The sequence below is a fragment of the Gorilla gorilla genome, chromosome 1, assembly GCF_029281585.2.
Source record: "Gorilla gorilla gorilla isolate KB3781 chromosome 1, NHGRI_mGorGor1-v2.1_pri, whole genome shotgun sequence".
NCBI classification, from domain to species: domain Eukaryota; kingdom Metazoa; phylum Chordata; class Mammalia; order Primates; family Hominidae; genus Gorilla; species Gorilla gorilla.
This window is the reverse complement of record NC_073224.2, coordinates 25638337-25660454: the sequence shown is the minus strand read 5'-3', so window position 1 is coordinate 25660454 and position 22118 is coordinate 25638337. Positions and strand designations below refer to the sequence as shown.

General features: G+C 40.7%; 1 protein-coding gene across 6 annotated transcripts in view; it reads right to left on the bottom strand.

Moving 5' to 3' along the window:
- The window catches only part of MTR (5-methyltetrahydrofolate-homocysteine methyltransferase), a 105826-nt gene extending 84320 nt beyond the window's left edge, over window positions 1–21506 (bottom strand). For 2 of the 6 annotated variants that reach the window (XM_019032073.4, XM_004028647.5), the window contains exons 1-7: window positions 21013–21505; window positions 13194–13408; window positions 10273–10362; window positions 7730–7799; window positions 5908–6000; window positions 3522–3628; window positions 710–769 (exon numbers count right to left, since the gene is read on the bottom strand). In XM_019032073.4, the coding sequence (XP_018887618.2) occupies window positions 710–769; window positions 3522–3628; window positions 5908–6000; window positions 7730–7799; window positions 10273–10362; window positions 13194–13408; window positions 21013–21046 (669 nt within the window). In that variant the 5' untranslated portion in view covers window positions 21047–21505. Of the gene's footprint in view, window positions 1–709; window positions 770–3521; window positions 3629–5907; window positions 6001–7729; window positions 7800–10272; window positions 10363–13193; window positions 13448–21012 lie in introns of all 6 variants that reach the window. The other 4 variants (XM_019032072.4, XM_019032075.4, XM_019032070.4 and 1 more) reach the window with 4 other exon arrangements.
- Window positions 21507–22118: the final 612 nt, after the last annotated feature.

The following is a 22118-nucleotide window of genomic DNA, read 5'->3' as shown; positions in this document are numbered from 1 at the left end:
CACTGACTTCCTTTGCTCTTTTACAAGGAAAAGAAATGTGGAACTCAAATTCAAAGGGAGCACTTTCTATAACAGTCAGAACAGACACGTGCCAAGAGACTTGGGGGAAGAGGCAGGAAGCCACAGAAACAGAGACAAGGGAAAGTCACTGTAGCAAAAGCAATGACCAAAACAACTTTGGAATTCACACATCCAGTCTCATTAGAGGCAGATTTCCCAGAGATAACATCAAGTTATCCTGACCTCCTGCTGTTAAACATTGGATTTATCTAACACCCTTGTTTTGATTCAATTCGCTTCTCACCAAGCAATTTTAGGACTCGCAGAGAGGTCTGCCTACTGAGTTAATAAATTGGCAGCCTGGTGTCTTAGGTGTTGGGTATGTGGCCATCAGCATGCAAGTCCACCCCTCCTTGGGCCCTAATGAGACTGAGCCTTGAAGCCTTTGGCTTCAAGGACCAATACAGTGGGCTTCTTTTGAACAGTTTGCCTTCCATCAGCTACTTCTAGATTCATTTTCCTTGCCTCTCCAGATATAAGACTGTTATTGGTCCAGAAGTGGTGGAAGGGAAGTGAACAATGGAAGTTAAAGTAGGTGAGTTCTAAAGATACCATTAATAGTTCTACTATGCAAAGGGGGGGAAACATGCTCAAAAGGACAATTATTAATAAAAGACACAATGTATTGTGCAAACACTTTAGAACTTACAAAGATAGGCCGGGGAGCATATTTCTCCTCAAAAAGATTTTGGAGTGCAAACAAGGCTGCCTGTCAGGGAAAAAAGAACGAACATCTTTATTTCTGAGAGTGTGTCCAAGATTAGTCTAACTTCCTGATTAGAATACACCCTTTTCTAAGACCTCTTCAGATAAGATATACATCAAGCTCTCTGGGAAGAAGTGTCTTCCTTATAAGGCACAACCCCAGCACCCCTTTCTCAAGTGTAATACTGTGCATATTAAAACAAAACAAAAGCTGACTGAAAGTTCACCTAGGAACTAGTATTTCCACTGAGGAGGAGCTGAAGGGGTATTCTTTCTTCCTTTCCTCAATAAAAATTAAAAATAAATAAATAACACTCAGGAGGCTGAGACAGGACGACTGCCTGAGCCTAGGAGCTCAAGGTTGCAGTTGAGCTGTGATTATGCCACTGCACTCCAGCCCCGGTGACAGAACAAGACTCTGTCTCAAAAATAAATAAATAAGAATGCCCCTGCCTTCCACATCCTTTCATACACATGGTAGGTATATGAACCAACAGTATCCATCATTGCGAAAAACAGCATGAGCTTAGATTAGGTAGTAAAGGTACAAATCCTATGTCATTCTGTGCTGTTCAGTTCACATTTTAAGTTCCAGATAATGGATCTTCTCTTTTTATCATTATATTTCTTGATTCTAAGATATGTATGTTTTCACAATTAATTCTCTGAAATCAGAATGCAACCTGTAATTAATGTGCATCTTTCCTGTGATGGTAGGTTTTTTTCATGGAAAGTTACTAAATCAATAATATCAGAATTTCCTCTTTAGAACTACACAAATTGATCCTAAAGATCTTATGGAAAACAAACATATAAGAAGAGCCATGAAAGTTCTGGAAAATGGGGTGGGACTCAATGCAAAAAATCTAAGCCAACCAGTTACTCAGACATACTCTAATGTTATGGTAAATGGTGCAGTAGTGTCACATCAGCAGACAGATTGATAGAAAACACTAGATCCAAATGCACTCCAGAATTTTGGATAATAAGGATAATGCTCCACATCATTCCTATCACTGTGAAATAACAGGATGTTTAATAGATGGTGGTAGGAAAACTAAACTTTAAAGGAAAAAAGTTAGCTCTCGATTCTATTTCTCACTCCAAAATAAATACCAGATGCACCGTGAGGGACATTAGTTCCATATAATCAGAATGTATGCTACACATTCGAAAACTCAGAAACTCAACAAAACCTATCCTTAATGCTTAACCCTCCTGTTAATCCCTCTTATTTCTAATCTGAACTATACCGTGACTCTTTCCAAATGTATATATGAATCTCATTTCAGATATATTCCTTATCTTGTTACTGCTCTCATTTTCAAAATGTGTATCTGAATTCCTTTTCAAATTATAATTTGTTTACTGCAGATTCACAAAACAATTTCTAAAAAGATATATAAAAAAGAACCCAGTGAAAGTGATGTGTTCAGAACGAGGTAGGGTGGTCATCTAGCTTCAGGCTGGTAGTGGCTCTCTACGTTCTTTCTGCTTGCAAGTATTTTAGAAAATGATTTTTTTGAAAAGTTCAAAAATTCTGGACCTGTGATCTGATTCCCACAACAATTAAACATTTAATGAAACTGTAAAGTACTACGGAGGAAAAGGCCATTTTTCCATTTTTTTTCTTCTCTTCAACTGAGGAGTGGCACTGTAAGTGTAGTCTCCCCCTCCACAACAAAAAAAATAGAATCTGTAAATTCAACCATACAACATTTAAGAAAAATTATCCTACACCATTAAAACGCACACACAAACTAACAATACCACAACACTACCACCATCACCACCATAAAGAAAGTCAAATGTCAAACAAACTGGAGGACAGGAGCTGCTACTCATTATTGAGAGGGGCCTGATTTCCTCAGTAAAGGACTCAATTTTAAAAAGCCAAAGTCCAATAGAAAAAAAGGACAGAAGACATAAATCATAGAAAATGAAATATAAATGGCTCTAAAACTGAAGAAAGATGCTCAATTACATTAGTTGTAAGAAAAATACAAATTAAAACTACAGTGAGGAAGTTTTACTGGAAAAGGTCAAACAGTTTAATCATACACAGTGCTAGTGAGGGTGTCGTGAAACCAGCACTATTGTACATTGCTTGCTGAAGGGAGTATAAATGAGTCCAGTCTCAAATGAGGGTAATTTGACACTAAAGATAAAAATTAACAACGCACATACCCTTTGATTCAGCAATTTTACTTGTAGAAATGTATCCTACAGATACACTGTGTAAAAACGTATGTATAAGGATATTTGCTTCTCTCTCCATACACTTATGTGCCTTTGCATGTATGTAAGGAACACAAACACACACATACACACACGCCTATATCTGTATCGCATCTGTCAGGACCCCCAAACTGCTAATAGTGGTTGTCTCAGGAAAGGGAGCTGGATAACTAGAGACTAGGAAAGGAAAGGATATTCACTTTTCACTCCGTATATTTATGTATCTTTCGAATTTAGAACCAGCAGCATGTATTACCTCAGGATATACGCATTTATACTAGCTATATATGAAAATATTTATTTTCATAATTAGAAAAAAGTTATTTTAGAAGCTTCAAAAGCAGGTTTAAGTTTTTCTTATTGTACTGGCCTCAGTTAAAAATACTCAAGAATAAAATGGAGCAAATACAGGTAATTTATTTAACTTTGATAATGGCTAATATTATCTTCTCCCTACATTAGGGGACTCACCCACAGCCCTCACCCCAGCCTTGTCTGTTTTTTCTCCCTTAACTCACCTTGGCATTGGCAGTATCAAAAATAGTTTCAATGAGTAAGATATCAACCCCGCCATCCAGAAGTCCTTTGGCCTGCTCTTGGTATGCTTCAACAAGCTCATCAAATGCTGCAAAAAATAAATCACACCCAGCACATCAGTCATCAATATCCTCTGAATGGCCCTAGGGTATCTCGAGTGTAGGTCTGGCACCTGTGAACTACTGCTGGTTTACAATGCATAGTTTAAGAACATGATCTTTTGTAAGAAACCAAATAAAGAAAGGTGGCAGGGACAGAAGGTAAACAAGTAAGCTAAAGGCAGCTGTTCCTAAACACCTGCCACGTAACTTCCACTTCCCATGTATGAGCTGAGGAGTGAGAGGGAAGGTGTATGAATTTCTTGAACATGTACCCCCTATTCAACATCTCTGAAACATATCATTCTTTCCATAGCTCATTTCAATCAACCGGTTAAGAGATGGCTGTGAGAAACATGCCACACTGATGCAGAGAGGTCACAGGTTGTGTAGAAGTCACTCTCTGTGATAAAGGGCTGCAAGCCCGCAGATTTTGTCTCGGCTCTTACACCAACTCTGTCAGAGAAGAAACCTGTCTGGTGAGCAATTTCAGTCTCAAACAAAAAGTGTTCAATCACTCCTAGGTAAAATTTTTGTTAGAAATGTCTTGGGTTGGCCCAGTGCAGTGGCTCACGCCAGCACTGTGGGGGCCTGGGGCGAGCAGATCACTTGAGGTCAGGAGTTCAAGACCAGCCTGGCCAACATGGTGAAACCCCAACTCTACTTTAAAAATATAAAAATTAGCCAGGCGTGATGGCACACGCCTGTAGCCCCAGCTACTGGGGAGAGTGAGGCAGGATAATCGCTCAAACCCAGGAGGTGGAGGCTGCAGTAAGCCAAGATTGCGCCACTGCACTCCAGCCTAGGCGACGAAGTGAGACACTGTCTTAAAAAAAAAAAAAAAAAAGAAATGTCTTGGGTTATCTATTTCCACATGAGAGATCATCTCTCTCCCCATTTTATCTCCCAACCAAAAAAGAAAAAATGCTCAGATATCCAACAGAGAAGCCTACACGACAAAGTCCTCTTGCAACATCATTGACAGGTTCTCAGAAATTGCAACTTTGACTGAGACAATATGTAACAAAACCAGTATTTTCTTTCTAATCAACATTATAATGAAATTCTGTTGAAGGAAATGACATTATTTGAGGGCCTGCCATGCATCATTTTGCTTAAAGATGCAGTTTTCAAAAACCTGCCAATGACGTTAAGTGAAGACTTACCATACTTCACCTTGTACAGCCCAAGAGCAAGGGTAAGTTAGCTCCCCACTGGCAGGTCTAGACCAAAGAGAGCATCAACAACACATAAGCCTGGTATGAACAACTCCTGGTGAAAAAGTGTGGCATCACAACACACAAAGTTCCATAAACCAAAAACCTACAAACCATACCTGCTTGATCTCATCATCTCCACCCACTACACTACCAGACATGGTATCATGACTATTCAGCTCTGATATTTTAATGCTTTTTGTTTTCTATAGTCTTGATGATTAGAAATTGACCTAGATAGTTGGATGTTTTGTCAGATCTCAATATAAGTATGTTTATATATGGTAGTTTATAACATGTATCATGCTAACATGTTGATATGGTTTGGCTGTGTCCCCACCCAAGTCTCGTCTTGAATTCCCGCGTGTTGTGAGAGGGACCTGGTGAGGGTAATTGAATCATGGGGGCAGGTCTTTCCTGTGCTGTTCTTGTAAGAGTGAATAAGTCTCACGAGATCTGATGGTTATATAAGGGGGAGTTTCCCTGTACAAGCTTTCTCTTTGCCTGCTACCATCCGTGTAAGACGTGACTTCCTCCTCCTTGCCTTCTGCCATGATTGTGAGGCTTCCCCAGCCACATGGAACTGTAAGTCCATTAAACCTCTCTTTCTTCTGTAAATTGTCCAGTCTTATATGTCTTTATCAGCAGTGTGAAAATGGACTAATACAGATGTCTAGATAGTTTGGACTGCCTTCTGATAAATGAGGATATTGTGTGCTATTTTATAATAGACCACAAACCTAGTATCCAAATTTGTTCAACTTCTGAGTTTACAGCTTTATTTTAGTTGGTTTTATTTCCACAGCTGACAAAGCAGCATTAACACACCACCATATATATTTGAAAGCAAGTTCAAATAATAATAATCATCATAGCTAACTTTCTATTTAGATGTCTACTATATTCCAGGCACTGCTGTACACCTTTTACATGGATTAAATCACAGTAACTCTAAGGTAGATCCTGTTATTGGTTCCATTTTACAGATTTATAGCTTACTGAAGCACAGAGTACTCCCCCAAGATCAATGATTATATATGGTAAATACTCACTGATGTTCCTATAATCCGGTCTTTCCACAGATGGGGACACAGAGAGTGTCTTATTAGTCGGACCCAGAGCCCCTGCCACAAACCTCTTAATTCCTTTGGGAAAAGAAAAACAAGTGTGAAATCTCTAAGTGGCTGAACATTTTTTGTTGTGAATGAATAGCCAATAAGATTTTTTTCTGGAACACAGGTCTATAATCTTTTGTCCACAACTCTGAAATCCAAAAAGCTCTAAAAGCCCAAACTTTTTTCTCAGTTTGACAATAAAACTTGACCTCTCCTAAACTAACAAGAGACTATTTATAGTCTTTATCCAACTTAGATGATTCATAGATTCTGCTTACATATATTTGATCTTGGGGCTGCCCCAGATCCCACTAAGGAAATTATGCCATATAGGAGATATACACATATCATCACGAAACCAGTCCCCAAAACTCTCAATTCTCACACAACTAACTAAAACATTTCAGTAAGTAATCCTTTTCTATCACCACAGCTGTGTTTGGACAAATTCCCTCTCTTCCTATTTTTATGAAGCCCTGAAGGTTTTGAACTTAAGTTCTGAAAATCACCTTACAGTAGCATTTAACTTGAAATGCTCTCTAGTACCATATTGCAGGCCCTTCACTAGGAGGAAATACTAAATCAGGATTAACAATTATAAAGCCTGAAATTGAAGTATGAAGCAGAGCAAATCTTTCTTTAATAACTTTTCCTCTGGCCTGAAGTCCAGGTGCTTCTAAAAATGGTGTAGCAAGTTGTGTTCATTCCCAAAGAAGCCAGGGTCGTACTGCTCATTACGTTTGATGACTTTAGCCACTCAATAACCTGGGCTATGCTTTGTAATTTAACTGGAGAGGACTATCAGCTAATTGATAAACCAGTTTTTGAACAGGTTACAGGCCCAAATATTCTTTTGCATCCCCAAAGCTAACCAATAATGTGGGTATAAGAAAAATGTCCTTCTCTCTCCCTGCTTTAGCTGTTCAGTGTCCTCTGACCTGTGACTCTGTTGGAGTAATAGTCTATGCATTTCCATGAATTTAAACATTATCTCTTAGAAACAGAGTTCCTGTAAACTGCTTTGGTCTTCATTAGTATGCTGTGTATAACTTCACAGCAATTCTGCTTTCCTGTTGGCAATAACTTCACGTTTCCAAATCTTAAGGGGCTCCATATATTTCTTATATTCCTTTCCCTCCCTCAAAGCCTCCTACCAGCTGGTGCCCAAGTGTTCTGATGGCATCCAGCCAGGAGGCTAGTTATTTCAGGAGCCACTTTTCAAGTCCCAGCAAGACTGAATCTAATGCCACACTTTTTTGTGTGCTTCACAGAGCCTTCAAGGACATCAATAGTATAAAGGGAAAATGCTTGAAAGGCAATATCTCTACCTATATCAGCCAATCATGGGAATGAGGGTGGCTTTAAAAAAATGAGATCAAATATCCTAATAATAGCCAAGATCATCAAAACAGCCAGCTGTTACTTTTAATGACATGATGATGTGCTTCCAAAGAGACATAAATTATTTCAGCTCTAAATACACAAGGAAGTCAGGGGCCTAGCTACAAAGTCAGGCTAACCCAGGGTGAAAGAGCAAATTCCGAGCCCAAGGACCACAGAGTTGGCATCAATTCCAAGATGTTGAGTGCTTGATTATGAAACTGCAGAGAAGTCATCTACAAACATGTAAAATACAGTCTCTGCAGTGTTGCTCATAAGCCAAAGGCCACATAAGGAAAAACTGCAATAAGGACAGCACATTATAGCTGACAGTATCAAAGGAACCACGTGTGCAAAAAAAGAGAAGAACATTCCCTACCTGTCTGGAGAGTTACCTCCTCGGCAGCTTTTCTGGCCACTCCTGCAGAGCACATGTTCATCCGGTAGGCCTAACGTATCAACCACAAACATTAGCTTGTCCTTCTTTTCCTCCACACAACAAATAATGGATTCATGACCATCTAATACTCAGTTTTCTTCAGTAACAAAATGTAGAGTGAATTAATCTGAGGTCTGAGTGAAATCTTAGCCAAGCAGGCATATCAGCTCCAGACTTGAAAGGCAGCAAGGAAAGACAAGAGTCCTTGGGAACTGCTTTTAGGTTCTCCTCCCAAACCATGAGCTAGCCAGTAAAAAGGGCAATCCCTAGACATCTAGCATGTCAGAGAATAACTTATGTAGTTAAATATTCTGAGAATTAAGAAAAAAATAAAGCAATGGAAAGAGCATAGGCTTAAGAGGCAAAACACGCAGGTTCAAGCACTAGTCTGTCACTGCCTGGCCAGGCAGTTCCCACAGCAACTTTTCCAGGCCTTGATTCATGTACAACAGCTGGGATCAATAATTCTGAACTTTTTGCATATTATTAACCACCTGAGAATTTGATAAAGGACTATGAACCCTCTTACCAGGAAATAAAAAGCAAATATGCACATACACACATAGTGTTGCCTATGATTTAAGGAGGTTCACGGCCCTCCAGAAGCTCTTCCACAGACCAAGTCAGGAGAAACTAGACTTGTGATTTTCAAGTTCCTTTGAATTCCTAAGATCCTATGTGTCTTGAATAACCACATCCAGGAATTTAACAACCAGAATATCCTAAATAGGTATTGGCAAACTCTGGCTCATAGGGCAAGTTGGGTCCACTGCCTGTTTTTGTAAATAGTTTTACTGGGATAAAGTAAGTCTATTTATTTATATAATGTCTATAGCTGCTTCCACACTACATGATGGAGTTGAGCAGTTGCAAAAGACTGTCTGTAGCTAACAAAGCCGAAATATGTACTATCTGGCCCTTTATTAAAAAACGTTGGCCAACTTCTGCTCTAAAATAACACAAAAGTAACTGGAAAACACTGCTTACATGAAAACAGAGTAATGTGTCTGGAAACATCCCAAACAAAAATGGGGACATTAGCATCTACCATATATTTCTATCATCAAGGTTTTACAAAATTTAAATATGGAAGCATCATGTCGATTAAAAGGAAATCAAATCTGCCAATAGTATCATTAGGATGACTACTATTTAAAAAAATAGAAAATAAATGGTGGTGCGGATGTGGAAATACTGACACTCTTGTTCACTGTTAGTGGGAATGTAAAATGGTACAGCCAGCCAGGCGCAGTGGCTCACACCTGTAATCCCAGCACTTTGGGAGGCCAAGGTGGGCAGATTACCTAAGCTCAGGAATTGGAGACCAGCCTGGGCAACAGGGCAAAACCCTGCCTCTACAAAAAATACAAAAATTAGCAGGGCATGGTAGAGCAAGCCTGTAGCCCCAGCTACTTGGAGGGCTAAAGCAGGAGAAACACTTGAACCCAGGAGGCGGAGGTTGCAGTGAGCCGAGATCACTCCACTGCACTCCAGCCTGGGTGACAGAGCAAGACCCTGCCTCAAAAAAAAAGGTACAGCCACTCTGAAAAGCAGTATGGCAGTTCCTCAAAACATTAAACAGAATTACCATATTATCTAACAATTCAACTTCTGTGTATATATACAAAAAATTGAATGTGGGGACTTGAATAGATGTTTGTATACACACTGTATATAGCAACATTGCATATTCACAATAGCCGAAAGGTAGAAGCAACCCAAATGATCAACAGATGAATAAGCAAAACGTGGTATATACACACAATGGTATATTACTCAACCTTAAAAAGGAAGGAAATTCTGATACATACTACAACATGGATGAACCTTGAGGACATTACATTAAGTGAAACAAACTAGTCACAAAAGGCCAAATACTATATGATTCAACATATCTAAGGTACCTAGAATAGTCAAATTCATAGAGACAGAAAGTAGAATAGAGTATGCTGGGGCTGGAGTTGGGGGTAGAATGGGAAGGTATTGTTTAATGGGTACAGAGTTTCAGTTTTGGAAAATGAGAAAGTTCTGGAAATGGACAGTGGTGATGATAGCACAATACTGTGAATGTACTTAATGCCACTCAAGTGTACACTTAAAAATAATTATGATAAATTTTATGTGTATTTAATCACAATTTTTAAAAAAGAAAGAAACCAAGGCTGCCATCTAATACTTAAAAAGGCCTCACAATACTGTGTGCATACGGCCAGTGATTACGCCTTTATCAACAGCTACTGCATAATTAAGTATCATTTATATTTGATTATTACTTGCCCATAAAAGAAGCCAGTTGGAAAATGAATGGGCCACTGTGTTCACAAGCAGGAAGGATTCACACCATTTTCCCTGTCTCATCATAAACAACAGATAACTAGGCATTAGCTTGACTCTGCAGCTTCCAGTGCTTTACTCACTAGCAACTACCAATGCAGCAAACGCTCGTAAGCATCTTAAGACACATGCAACAATGGAATTCTTACCAAGTGTTCAAGGCCATAGTCAGCTTGGGCAATACTAGTGCTGCTAAAAGTATTTGTTTCAATGATATCTGCCCCAGCCAGCAAGTATTCCTGCAACAAGAGATTATAATGTCAATTATGAGCTTTAGAGTTTCTTGTGCCCCCAGAATAAACATGCCCTTTCATTACCACCATTATCAGCAGCTACCTTTTGACCATTTACTAAGAGTAAGGCACTGCATTAGAAGGTAGAGATGCGGCCGGGCGCGGTGGCTCACACCTGTAATCCCAGCACTTTGGGAGGCCGAGGCGGGCGGATCACGAGGTCAGGAGATCGAGACCATCCTGGCTAACACGGTGAAACCCCGTCTCTACTAAAAATACAAAAAATTAGCCAGGCGTGGTAGTGGGCGCCTGTAGTCCCAGCTACTCGGGAGGCTGAGGCAGGAGAATGGCGTGAACCTGGGAGGTGGAGCTTGCAGTGAGCCGAGATCGCGCCACTGCACTCCAGCCTGGGCGACAAAGCAAGACTCCGTCTCAAAAAAAAAAAAAAAGAAGGTAGAGATGCAAAAAGGTGTAAGGATTTCACAGAATGGCACGTGGTATGAATAAATAAACACGAAACTTGAATTCAGACAATGTTAACATGCTAAGGTTATAAGAACTTAATCAAGTCCCTTAAACTCTCTGAGTCTCAGTTTCCTCATTCAAAAATATTATAACCCTACTTCACAGGGTAGCTATATGCTAATATAAGGTAACACATCAGCCAGGCATGGTGGCTCACGCCTGTAATCATAGCACTTTGGGAAGCCAAGGTGAGAGGACTGCTTGAGGCCAGGAGTTCAAGACCAGTCTGTGCAACATAGAAAGATCCTGTCTCTAACCAAAACAACACGAAAAATTAGCCAGGCATGGTGGCACATGCCCGTAGTCCCAGCTACTCGGAAGCCTAAGGCAGGAGGACTGCTTGGGCCCAGAGGTTCAAGTGAGCCACAGTGGGCTAGAGTGAGCCACGGTGGGCTAGAGTGAGCCATGGTGGCACCACTGCACTCCAGCCTGAGTGACAGAGTGAGACCTTGTCTCAAAAAAACAAGACCAAAAAGATAATGCATCAAATGTCTGGCACACAATGGGCACTCAACAAACGGTAGTTCTGTTCCCTTATCTTCTTCCTGCTTTGGCAGAACCTGATGCCCACCGAGAAGTATACCATCTCAGAGATCTCAACCTCTGACCACAATTTTTTAGTCTACATCTCCTAGTCTCTCTGAACAAGCATCACATCCCTACTGAAACCTTGAAGATCTTGATGCTCCTTTGTGCTCTCTTCGAAACTCGTCTCCCTGGCTCCACTCCTTGGATCGTCTCAACCTCAATCTGACTAGCAACCTGGAATCCCTTGACCCCCTTGATTTTCCAATACTGAATAAACCCAACCCCTCTTAAGTCAATGGACAATGGTTGCAGAAGCACTGGGACATAAAAACCAAGATACGCACATTTATAGTAACAATAACAAACATCCTAAATATCTACCAATAGGGAAACAGCTAAATAAACTAAAATATATCCACTTTATAACATGCCATGTGACAGCAAAAAAAAAAAACTGTGTATATCTACAAATACTAACATGGAAAGATTCTGCAAAGTATTGTTAAGTAAAAAAAAAAAAACAGAATGATATGTAAAGCATGACACCATTAAATTAAAAAAACATACACAGAGTACTACGAGTTTTCTACATATATATATTCACTCACGTATACACACATACACATATATGAAAATGCCTAACAAAGGAATCTGGGACAACACACACCAGCTAATATCAGTGGTTATCTCTGGGGAAAAAATAGCAATTTAGAGTATGGTCAAATGGGAATGTATTATCTACGAGATTTGTTTTATAAGAACTAATTTAAGTTTTTTTTTAAAGAACAAGAAAAATTGAAAATAAACTTAATGCCTAGGAATAAGGAGATTAGTTAAATAAATGATGATATATACATAGAATAGATTATGAAGTTATTAAAACCATGTTTCAGAATATTTAATACTCATGGTATATAAGTAAAAAATGCAAATTATAAGACAGTACGAAGCAATGTAATCCCAATTTAATTTTTTAAACTCCAAGTATAGAAAACTAGACTAAAATACAAAATACGTGAATGGTAATTGTATCTTAGAATTTTATAATGGGTGAGCGCCAGCTTTCTAGTTCATAGGCAGCATCTTCTCACTGTATCTTCACATGGTGGAAGGGGTGAATAAGCGCCCTTGAGCCTCTTTTATAAGGGCACCTCCTAATACCATCACACTAGGCATTAGGATTTTACATATGAATCGCACAGGGACACAAACATTGAGACCACAGCAGTGCCCTTATAAGCACAAATATGGGAGTTTTTTGTTCTCTCTCTGCTCTCCGTCATGTAGATACAAAGACAGCTATCTATAAACAAGAGGGCCCTCACCAGACACAGGATCTGCTGGCACTTTGACTGTGGACTTCCAGCTTCCAGAACTCTGAGAAATAAATGTGTGCTTGTATAACCCAGTCTATGGTAACAGGTAATACAGCAGCCAAAGCTAAGATACCACCTTTAAGCATTTCATCAGGGCTGTTGCAGTAACTTAAATAAGATAGTTTTCTCACACTCACTAGTGTGAAAACCCTTATTTGTCCAGAATCTCATAGTTTTTCACTAGAGTTTACATGCCTCAAGGGCAGAAAACCTACCTACCTCATTCCCTTATCCTGAGTGCTCAACACAGTACATAACTTTTATTTGATGTCCAAAACCTGCTTTCTGAATAAATTGCCTCTTTATTCTTTATTCTCCGGAGCACTCGGCATAGCAGCCTGCCCTGATACATGAAACAGCTTGCAGAATAACAGAATGAATACATATGGGAACCTGGGAATACTTTACCTTATGGATTTGGTAAATGACATCAGGCTGAGTTATACTTAAAATGTCATTGTTGCCTTTCAGTGGCCTGGCATGATCTTTAAATTCCTGACCTCGGAAGTGTTCTTCGTTTAGCTTCTCCCGCTGGATCATGGTCCCCATCCCTCCATCCAGCACCATAATCCTCTTCTGCAGAATGGCATCGATCTCATCCCGCAGGGTTTTCTTCAGACCTTCTTTAAAGAAAGTGAAAGTTTGACTTGAAAGAATGAAAGCTGAAAAAGATGTGTGAGGGAGGAGCTTTAGAGAAATTTATAATAATCTCCAATAAGGAGTAAATGGAGTTTATAAAAGATGCACTCATAACTCTATATAGGAAAACGCTGCCCAAAAAGGTCATTAAGTCGTGACAATGCCTAATACAAGATTGCACACAGCACAAAATCCCTGGTGAAGCACGAAACCAAGGTGAAGGTAGGCTACACTACTCCTGTTTTACAGATGAGGAAAACAGGCAATAATGGGCCAGTGATACAAGACTTTGCTCTCTTTCCTTGTTAATTCTGTGCAGATACTCCCTAAATAAAATGATTTAGCAGAGATAATTGAAAACCATCAATAATTCCAAACTATTCTTTAAAATATTAGCTTTGACCTTCTCCCTCACCTATTGCCAGAACTAATAATGGCCTGCAAACAGAGTTTTACTCACCTCTGCCCAACTATGAAATAATAACTGGCTAACACCCTTGAACTTCTCAACTCTCCCCATGCTCCTTGACTTCTAATTCCCAGTCCAGAAAAGGGCCCAATGCTTACTCCTTCTAATCCTGCTTTCTGGTTTCTATGACCTACTGGAAAGCCACAAAACTACGCTGACTGGAGTCACTGAAAACTTGTAACGTTCAGCCTTCTTTGGTTCACCTTTTCTTGACCTCCCTCAATACTTCCAACATCTACTGTCCCAATTTCTACTTTTTTTTTTTAGCACCAAATCCTTTTCCTCCTCACTCCACAAGTGATTTCACCTAATCCCGTACAAAGAAGTTTTCTGTTGGAGGCTCCTCAAACTCACATCCTCTCCACCTCAAAATCCTCTTGCAGTCTGGCTCACTCTATTTCCCTTCTTTCTGTACCTAAGGAAAAGCGCATGATGACCAACACCTCCCACTGCTCCCTCATCTAGCCCTTCCCACTCCCACAGTTCCACCTCAGCAACCACCGATTTCTTATCCTTCTGGCATGGCTTCCTCCTCCACCACTCTCCTGAAATAACTTTCTAAAGTCACCAGTGACCATCTAAATATCAAAAACACCTGGCCCCAATCTTAGACCCAGCTTTTAAACTGTCCACTGGATATGGCTACCTCAACTACCCACTTGCCCCTCAATCTAATATTCAAAACCAAACTTGCATATATTCTCTGTCTCATCTCCTGATTTCTGTAAATGGCAACACCCTTCCCAGAAGACTAACCAAAAATCTCAGTATTATCTGACTCCTTATTCTCCCTGATAACCAACATCTACTTAGATCCCAAGCCTTATAGATTTGGCCTCTAAAATGCCATGCACAATGGTCCCACCTTCCTCGCCCTGTGACAACCCCTTTCTTCAAGCCCTTACTACACAGGCCAGCTATCACCAATCCTCTCTGAGCTCTAGTTTGCATCCATGCAAATGAGATCATACATCTATGGAAGTGCCCTGTAAACTATCAAGTGTCCTACAAAGGTAAGAGATCACCACCATACCCAGTCGCCCTGTGTTCTAATCCATCCTGTGCACCACTACCAGATTAATCTTCCTATAGAACAATTTTAAACCAGTTGCTTCCCCTGCTCAAACACCTTCAACAACTCTCTATAGCATATCAGAGTGAATACATGTTACTCAAAACAAACCATAATGACGCCAACCCATTCCTTCTGTGCTAAGAGGTGAGAAAAGCTCAAGTCAAATGGGGCTGGTTCTAAGCTATCTGAGCTCCTTGGAACTCATGCCTAGCAACACTAAGGTCAGTACTTGGCAAATATTTCTTTAATTGAAATGACAAAAAAGTGAGGGAAGATGAGAAAGAAGAGGCAAAGATAATTTAAAACCCAAACCAGTAATGTAAGAATATTTGTAAGCTGGTATTGGGTGCAAACTTACAACCCTGCCTTGTCTTACTGTCCAGAGTCTCAAGTATACAATATGGGAACTGGGGCTAAATGGTGGCCACAGAACTATTTTGAGTGACTTTCTCCAAGTGGGCTTCAGGAAGGTGGCTCTAGTAACCTAAAAGAAAAATTTGCAATATCCAATATCTAGTTTCTGGGCACTATGTTTCTTTCAGGGTGTACTATTCCTTTCCAAAGTCACCTCACTGGCTAATTGTGTTTACTGAACTTGCAGGTGAGATAAAACACTTCCTGATAAAGGAACGAAGTTAAGTTCCAATGATCTGTACAAAAGTACTTCAAGAACCAAAGAAAATCACTTCTTGGGAAATGTGGAGAAAAGGTAGGGCTTAATGAAGCATGTATAATAGAAAACCTGGTAGGCATCAGGCAGTGGGCGCCATTTCAAGCTGTAGTCAACATGGTAAATTCACATGTAGCGTTAATTTAGGCACTCCATGACGTGACTATCCTATCAGCCAATAAGCACTCAGAATTTGATAGGCTTAAGCTAATAGTAGCAGGGTGTGAAAACCCAAGAAATCTGGGTTTTAGCCCCAGCTCCCCTTAGTAGCTATGGGATTTTAGACAAGTCCTCCCCATGCTTCAGCAAGATGAGGAAACATCAGCCCTGCCTTCATCATCAGAACTGTGATACTAAAATGAGACCATGTGTTAAGAACTGGACCTCTTAAGTCACACAAGTCATGAAATGAGACGTTGGTGTTTGATGTATAGTAAACATCTGATAAATATTAGCTACTCTTATTATGTTGGTATTATAGCACAGGGAGGACTGAAGCTCTAAAGATTGTGTTCTTTATATTACAAAGCTCAGTGGGCTGTGAAAAATCATGTAAAGCCTGAAGCTCTCAGTTGGTCATGTTGGGGCAGGAATGGCATATTTGCAGGTTTGGAAATGTCTTCTTACAGTCGAGTGAAAGAAGAAAATACTCAGTGAAAGCTGTTAAATGTAGATATTTTCACATGAGGAATGAGAAGACTAAGAACTAAAGACTCTAACCTACATGCCCAACTGAATCGCTTTCTTCTCAAAAGGATGTAGCTGCAATTCTCCCTGAAATGACATCACGTGAACTTAAGTGGGTGACTGAATCATAAGCCTAGTGTGAGCATGAGGTGTGGCAGTGGGGAAATAGGTCATGCACATGAAATTTCATATTTAAAAGGTATTCAAACTTCCTAGGGAAAAAAAGGCAATCTTTTCCACAGACAGCGAAGTATGTCCTTTGGCATCGGCAAAATGATTAATCAATATCAATCAATATCCTATCATTTACATGTCCTTCTTCCTATCCCCTCCACTGAGCGAGTGCACACAAGTTTAGCAAATCTAACCACTCAGAGTGCCTCCACCCCTCCTCTCATTTTCATAAAAAGTCTTAGTACTTTTCCATGGGGCCCTTACTGTATTCCCTTTTCAATCCAGAAATAATAAGCTTTGTTTTTGACTTTAAGACAGTTCACTATTTACCACAAAACAACCCAGCCCCACACATGCAAATTCTGGTATCTTGTTTGTTGAGCCACCGTATAGGCAAGAGATCAAAAGCTTTTTAAAAACATCTGCTTTGGTTTTTCAGAAACCTGACAAACTTATTGTATAATTTATTGGGAAGAACTTTATGACTTCGAATGAAAAGGAACTTCTTAAGACTCAAAAAGACCAACCTCTTAATTTAAAAAAAAAAACCAATGAATTTGATTACATAAAAACCAAGGATTTCTGTTAAACGAAAGTCACCATAGACAAAAATAATAGACGATGGGTTGGGGGAGATTCTTCAATGTCTAAAGCTAATTTGTTTTCTTATTGATTTGTGTTAGTCCCTTGTACATTCCAGAATGTAATATATAATGTGAATTAAAAATACCTACAGACTAGAGTTTACAACAAAATGTATAAATACATGGATATATGTGAAAAAGGCGGTCTATGGAAACAAGAGAATTGTGAATGGAAAATACAGATAAAAAGGAATATATAATAAAACACAGGAATTTTGCGGCCTGAATAAAAAACTCCTATGCAACTGAGGCCCTTAAAAATCCATTACTTGGGCTGGGTGTGGTGGTTCACACTTGCAATCCCAACACTTTGGGAGACCGAAGTAGGTGGATCACTGAGTCCACGAGTTCAAAAACAGCCTGGGCAACACAGTGGCCTCATCTCTACAAAAAAAAAAACAAAAATTAGCCAAACCTGGTGGTATGCACCTGTAGTCCCAGCTACTAGTAAGGCTGAGGCAAGAAAACTGCTTGAGCCTGGGAAGTCGAGGCTGCAGTGAACCGTGATCACGCCACTGCACTCAGCTTGGGCAACAGAGTGAGACTGTCTCAAGAAAAACGGGGAAAAAAAAAAAAAAACATTGCTTCCTCATCTACTTGCTTATTTTTCCTTTAGAGGATAATGTAAGATTTCCCATTTAGAGAAACTAAGAAGTCTTCCTTCAGAAAATCTGTTGGTATTAAGTGTTCACTATTTTTAGCCTTCTGTATTCCTCCAGTTTTTCCAGTAGGAGGTCATTTTTCACTGGCTTTAATTACCATTCTAATTCACCAGTTTCCAATTACTATCAGAACTTGCTCAAAAGAGTAAGTCACCTTGACAATTCCTTCCCCTGGCAGAGTGGGGATCTACTGAAATGTCACTCTTCCATGAAGAACAACAAAATTGTATTTATCTGTATTCAGTTAATCAGGTCTAGAACATTCTGTATACTTAACTACTGACTAGTCAAGTTCTAAATAAAGCAGATTCTTTCTGATTATCTTTCACAGTAAATATAAGAATATAGTTTTGCAGTTCCTTCATTTAGCTGACTAGTTATAACACTATTTCAGAAATATTTTTATGTTTAATGTATATATGTAAACAATCGCAGTGCAGAGGAGAGTCCCAAGGAACATCCTTGGCTAGTGAGCCTAAGAGATCACACAGTATTTTCTCCAGTTTTGAGTGGATTTAGCCAATATATTTTGTGGGGTTTTTTTTCCCTGCCATTAACATCTTATTTTCTAGCTAACAATATTCTGATTCACAGCAAGTGTTCCAAAGAATAAACATAGGTATAAGTGGTTAAAGCCCTAGTCAGATTTGGAGGGGGGTAGATCAGCTAGTACCACCTTTAAGAACTAGCCTAAAGAATGACAAGATGAAGGCCTAAACAAATAAATTCCTAATATGTGCATGTAAGTTATAAATTGCAGTGTCAAGAACACAACTGCTCTGAAGGTAAAATGACCCCAAGTAGATCTGACTTACTTAGGACCCCTCTTTCCACTGTGCTAAATGGGGAACACATACAGCAAAAGCACATTTTTATTTTCTGCATTATAATCAAATGATCCCAAGGCTTTCTCAGCACTGTCCTTTCTTTGCTTATTAAAAACAATCTTACTACTGCCCTACAAGTCACTTGCAAGATACTTCTCCCTTTCATTTTTGGATCTCTAATTTCTAGTTTGCACAGACTTGCTACACTTTGTTTTTTTGGTTTTGTTTTTTTTTTTTTTTTTTTTTTTTGGAGACTAAGTCTCACTCTCTCACCCAGGCTGGAGTGCAGTGGCATGATCTCGGCTCACTGCAACCTCAGCCTCCAGGGTTCAAGCGATTCTCCTGCCTCAGCCTCCTGAGTAGCTGGGGTTATAGGCGCTCACTATAAACCCAGCTAATTTTTGTATTTTTAGTACAGATGGGGTTTCACCATGTTTGCCAGGCTGGTCTCGAACTCCTGACCTCAGGTGACCCGCACTCCTCGGCTTCCCAAAGTGCTGGGATTACAGATATGAGCCACCGCGCCCAGCTTCTTTGGGGGCATCTCTTTGCTTGTGCAGTATTCCATTTTTAATATATATTATTTCCCCCTTTGATTTTAATAAGCTGGAGAAGAATTAGGCTGATACCAATTCACTGGATTATTCATTCCTTCATTAATCACTCATCAATTGAGTTCCAAATAACACTCACAGTTCTAAGCAAGGATGAAACCAAGAAACCTTTAGAAGCTGTAGTTAAAATTTTCTCCCAAGATGTATTTGCTAGCCCACCATCCTCCTTCCCCAGGGCACACAACCATGGTCTGAAGTCACATTTAGTTTTAAGGCCCAACCTTGAGAATCAGGAATTCCCAGCTCTCCATTAAAATTTCATTAAGATTGTACGCCAGTAAATTACTAAGGGTTATTAGGAAGTTAAAACCTGACTCTAATCCCAATAAAAGTTGCTCACATAGACAGAAGCTGGACTACATCTAAGGTCTTTTCTAGGCGCAATGGCCTGATTCAGAACTTCAGAGGCTCTAGACTTGGCTAAACTCCACTCAGTGCTCAACTCTAGAAGCCAGCCTTGGGGGTGAGGGGACTAGGCTAGATTCAAACATTCAACAATTTTCCTTTCATTTTTTTTTTTTAAATCACTCACTATTCACAGTATTTTAAGTCTTCAGTGGCATTTTGCTCCTGATAATGACACCTAAATTCAGATGAAAGGGAAATAACTTTACTTGTTTAAATTAAATGGGAAGAGGGAGGCCAGAAATCATGAGTAAAAGATGTTTTCCAAATAAATATGATCTCCCTATGATCATTTATTAAATAAGATATAAATCTCTTATAGGGAGGTTTACATCTTATTTAATATATTAAATAAATTAAATATTAAATATAAATAAGATGTAACCTCATTACATCTTATTTAATAACAGCAGTGATGTGTTTCTCAGCCACAGTTCCACTAGTTTCAAGAACAACTATATCAGTCCCGTTATCAGAACCCAAGAATCAATAGAGTCACCGGTTAACCTCTGATAAATTTCCTTGTGCGTTACGAATTTAGTATTCCCCCTCTTCCTGAAGCTAAACATCCCCACTATGTCATAGGATATTTACTGTTTTGTACTTATCACTAATTCTCGTTTCTACAACTCCTCACCCGTTTTTACGGGTGTATTTGTCCACAAATTATAATCAGGCATGACCTGAGAGATCTAGAGCTCGTTATAAAGCTAACATTACGTTCAGTTCTCGTGCTAAACTAGCTTTTTCTCACTGTTGATCCCAGGGCCACCAACATCAGAATCGCTTGAAATTACTGCCTCCCATTTCGGTATCTGGAGGTGGGGTCTGCTCATCTATTTTAACATAGTGAGTCTATGCATATTGCAGTTTTGCAGCAGCGTGCGTACAAGCAGAAAATAAAAAGTTCCATGTAGTAGTTTTAAATAGTTCTCTGAGTTTCCCCGTCTGTCTCTCCGCGCCTGAACTTTCTTTCGCAGTAGGTGCGCAATACATATTTACGAATAAGCGTCACACCATGCAAAAAAAAAAACTTCCAGAGGGCCCAGCTGGTTTATTCTGCGTGGAACTGGAAAGTTTAGTTACTGTGACGTTAAGAATGTGTTTCGGGGGCGAGGGGAGGACGCTTTTTGCAGGTTTTGATGGTTTGCCTGGGGAGAAAGAGGTGAAGGTCGGGCAAAGAGTGGAGCAAAACACGTAGCCCTCCGGGCTCCTGCGCTAAGTTCTAAAGGTGCCGCCCACACGCGGGGAAACACCGCCGGGCGTCTCCCGCCGCAGAAGGGAATCGCCCCAGGGATTAGGAGGCCACAGCACGAGTTAAGAAACACAACCCAACCACGCAGACGGGGTCGCAGCGTTACCGGGTTGCGACAGGTCTTGGAGCGCGGGTGACATGTTGTCGAGTCTCCTCCTCGCGCAGAGGGCGCGGCAGAGAAGACGTGCTCTCCACCGGTGACGACGGCCAAGGGCCACGCCAGCCAGCGCCAGGCGAGCCTGCCACACAAGGCCCGGGTCTTTTGACGCCTCCCGTTGGCTCGCGTCGCGGGGAGACTGCGGACCTCGAAAGCCCGCCGCGCCCTAGGGCCTCTCTCGGGGCTGGGCGCGGGGCTGAGGGGCAGACGCGCGGCGCGGCAACTGCTGGAGCACGTGGTTTCTTCCCGGGTACCCGGCCAGTCCTTGGTGTCGGCCTAGCAGCCAGACACGCGCGGCCAGGGGCGGAGTCGCGGGACGGCACGGAAAAGGACCCAAGAGAAAACCCGGAGAGGAGGACGACGTGACATCCGGCTCTGAGCCCCGCAGACGTTTAGGGCCTTTCAGAGCGCGGTTAGTTCTGCGCTCAATCTATCCTCGGTGTGGGAGGTCCCGCCCCTTCCGGCCTGTGATTGGTCTGCACGAGCTCCTCGCAGCCACATTGGCTGTCAATATCAACCAATCACCTGCTGTTTAGCCCCGGGGCTCTCTGGGAGATGTAGTCCCGCTCCCCAGTTTCCCGCGGGGGCTTTTCGCGTCTCTGTGCCCGGGATCCGGAAGTGTAAGCCGAAGTGGCCCCTCTAAGGAAAAGTCACAGCGCCAAGTTCGTGCTGATCTCGACACGCTGTGTGGTGTCGAGCCTGAAATTTTAGTTCCGTTTTGCTGTTGACTTGCGCTGGGCAAGACAGTTAACCTCTCAGTCTCCACACTCTACAAACAAGAATGATAGGATGGTAGTAATTAGAATTTTTTAGGGTTGTAGTAGGCGTTAAATGACATCGTTTGACCGCGCTATGAAAACTCTGAATTACCATATGGGGGTGTTAATTGTAACTTATTGACAGTAAACATATATTGAGCACCTACTATGTGTCAGGCATTGGGGACACACTTGGAATGCAAAATCAGACAAGCTACATCGCACCCTCACCTCCTTGGAGGAGGAACTCACAACCTAGTTAGATTAATAATTGAACAGGGAAAAAAGAACCACATA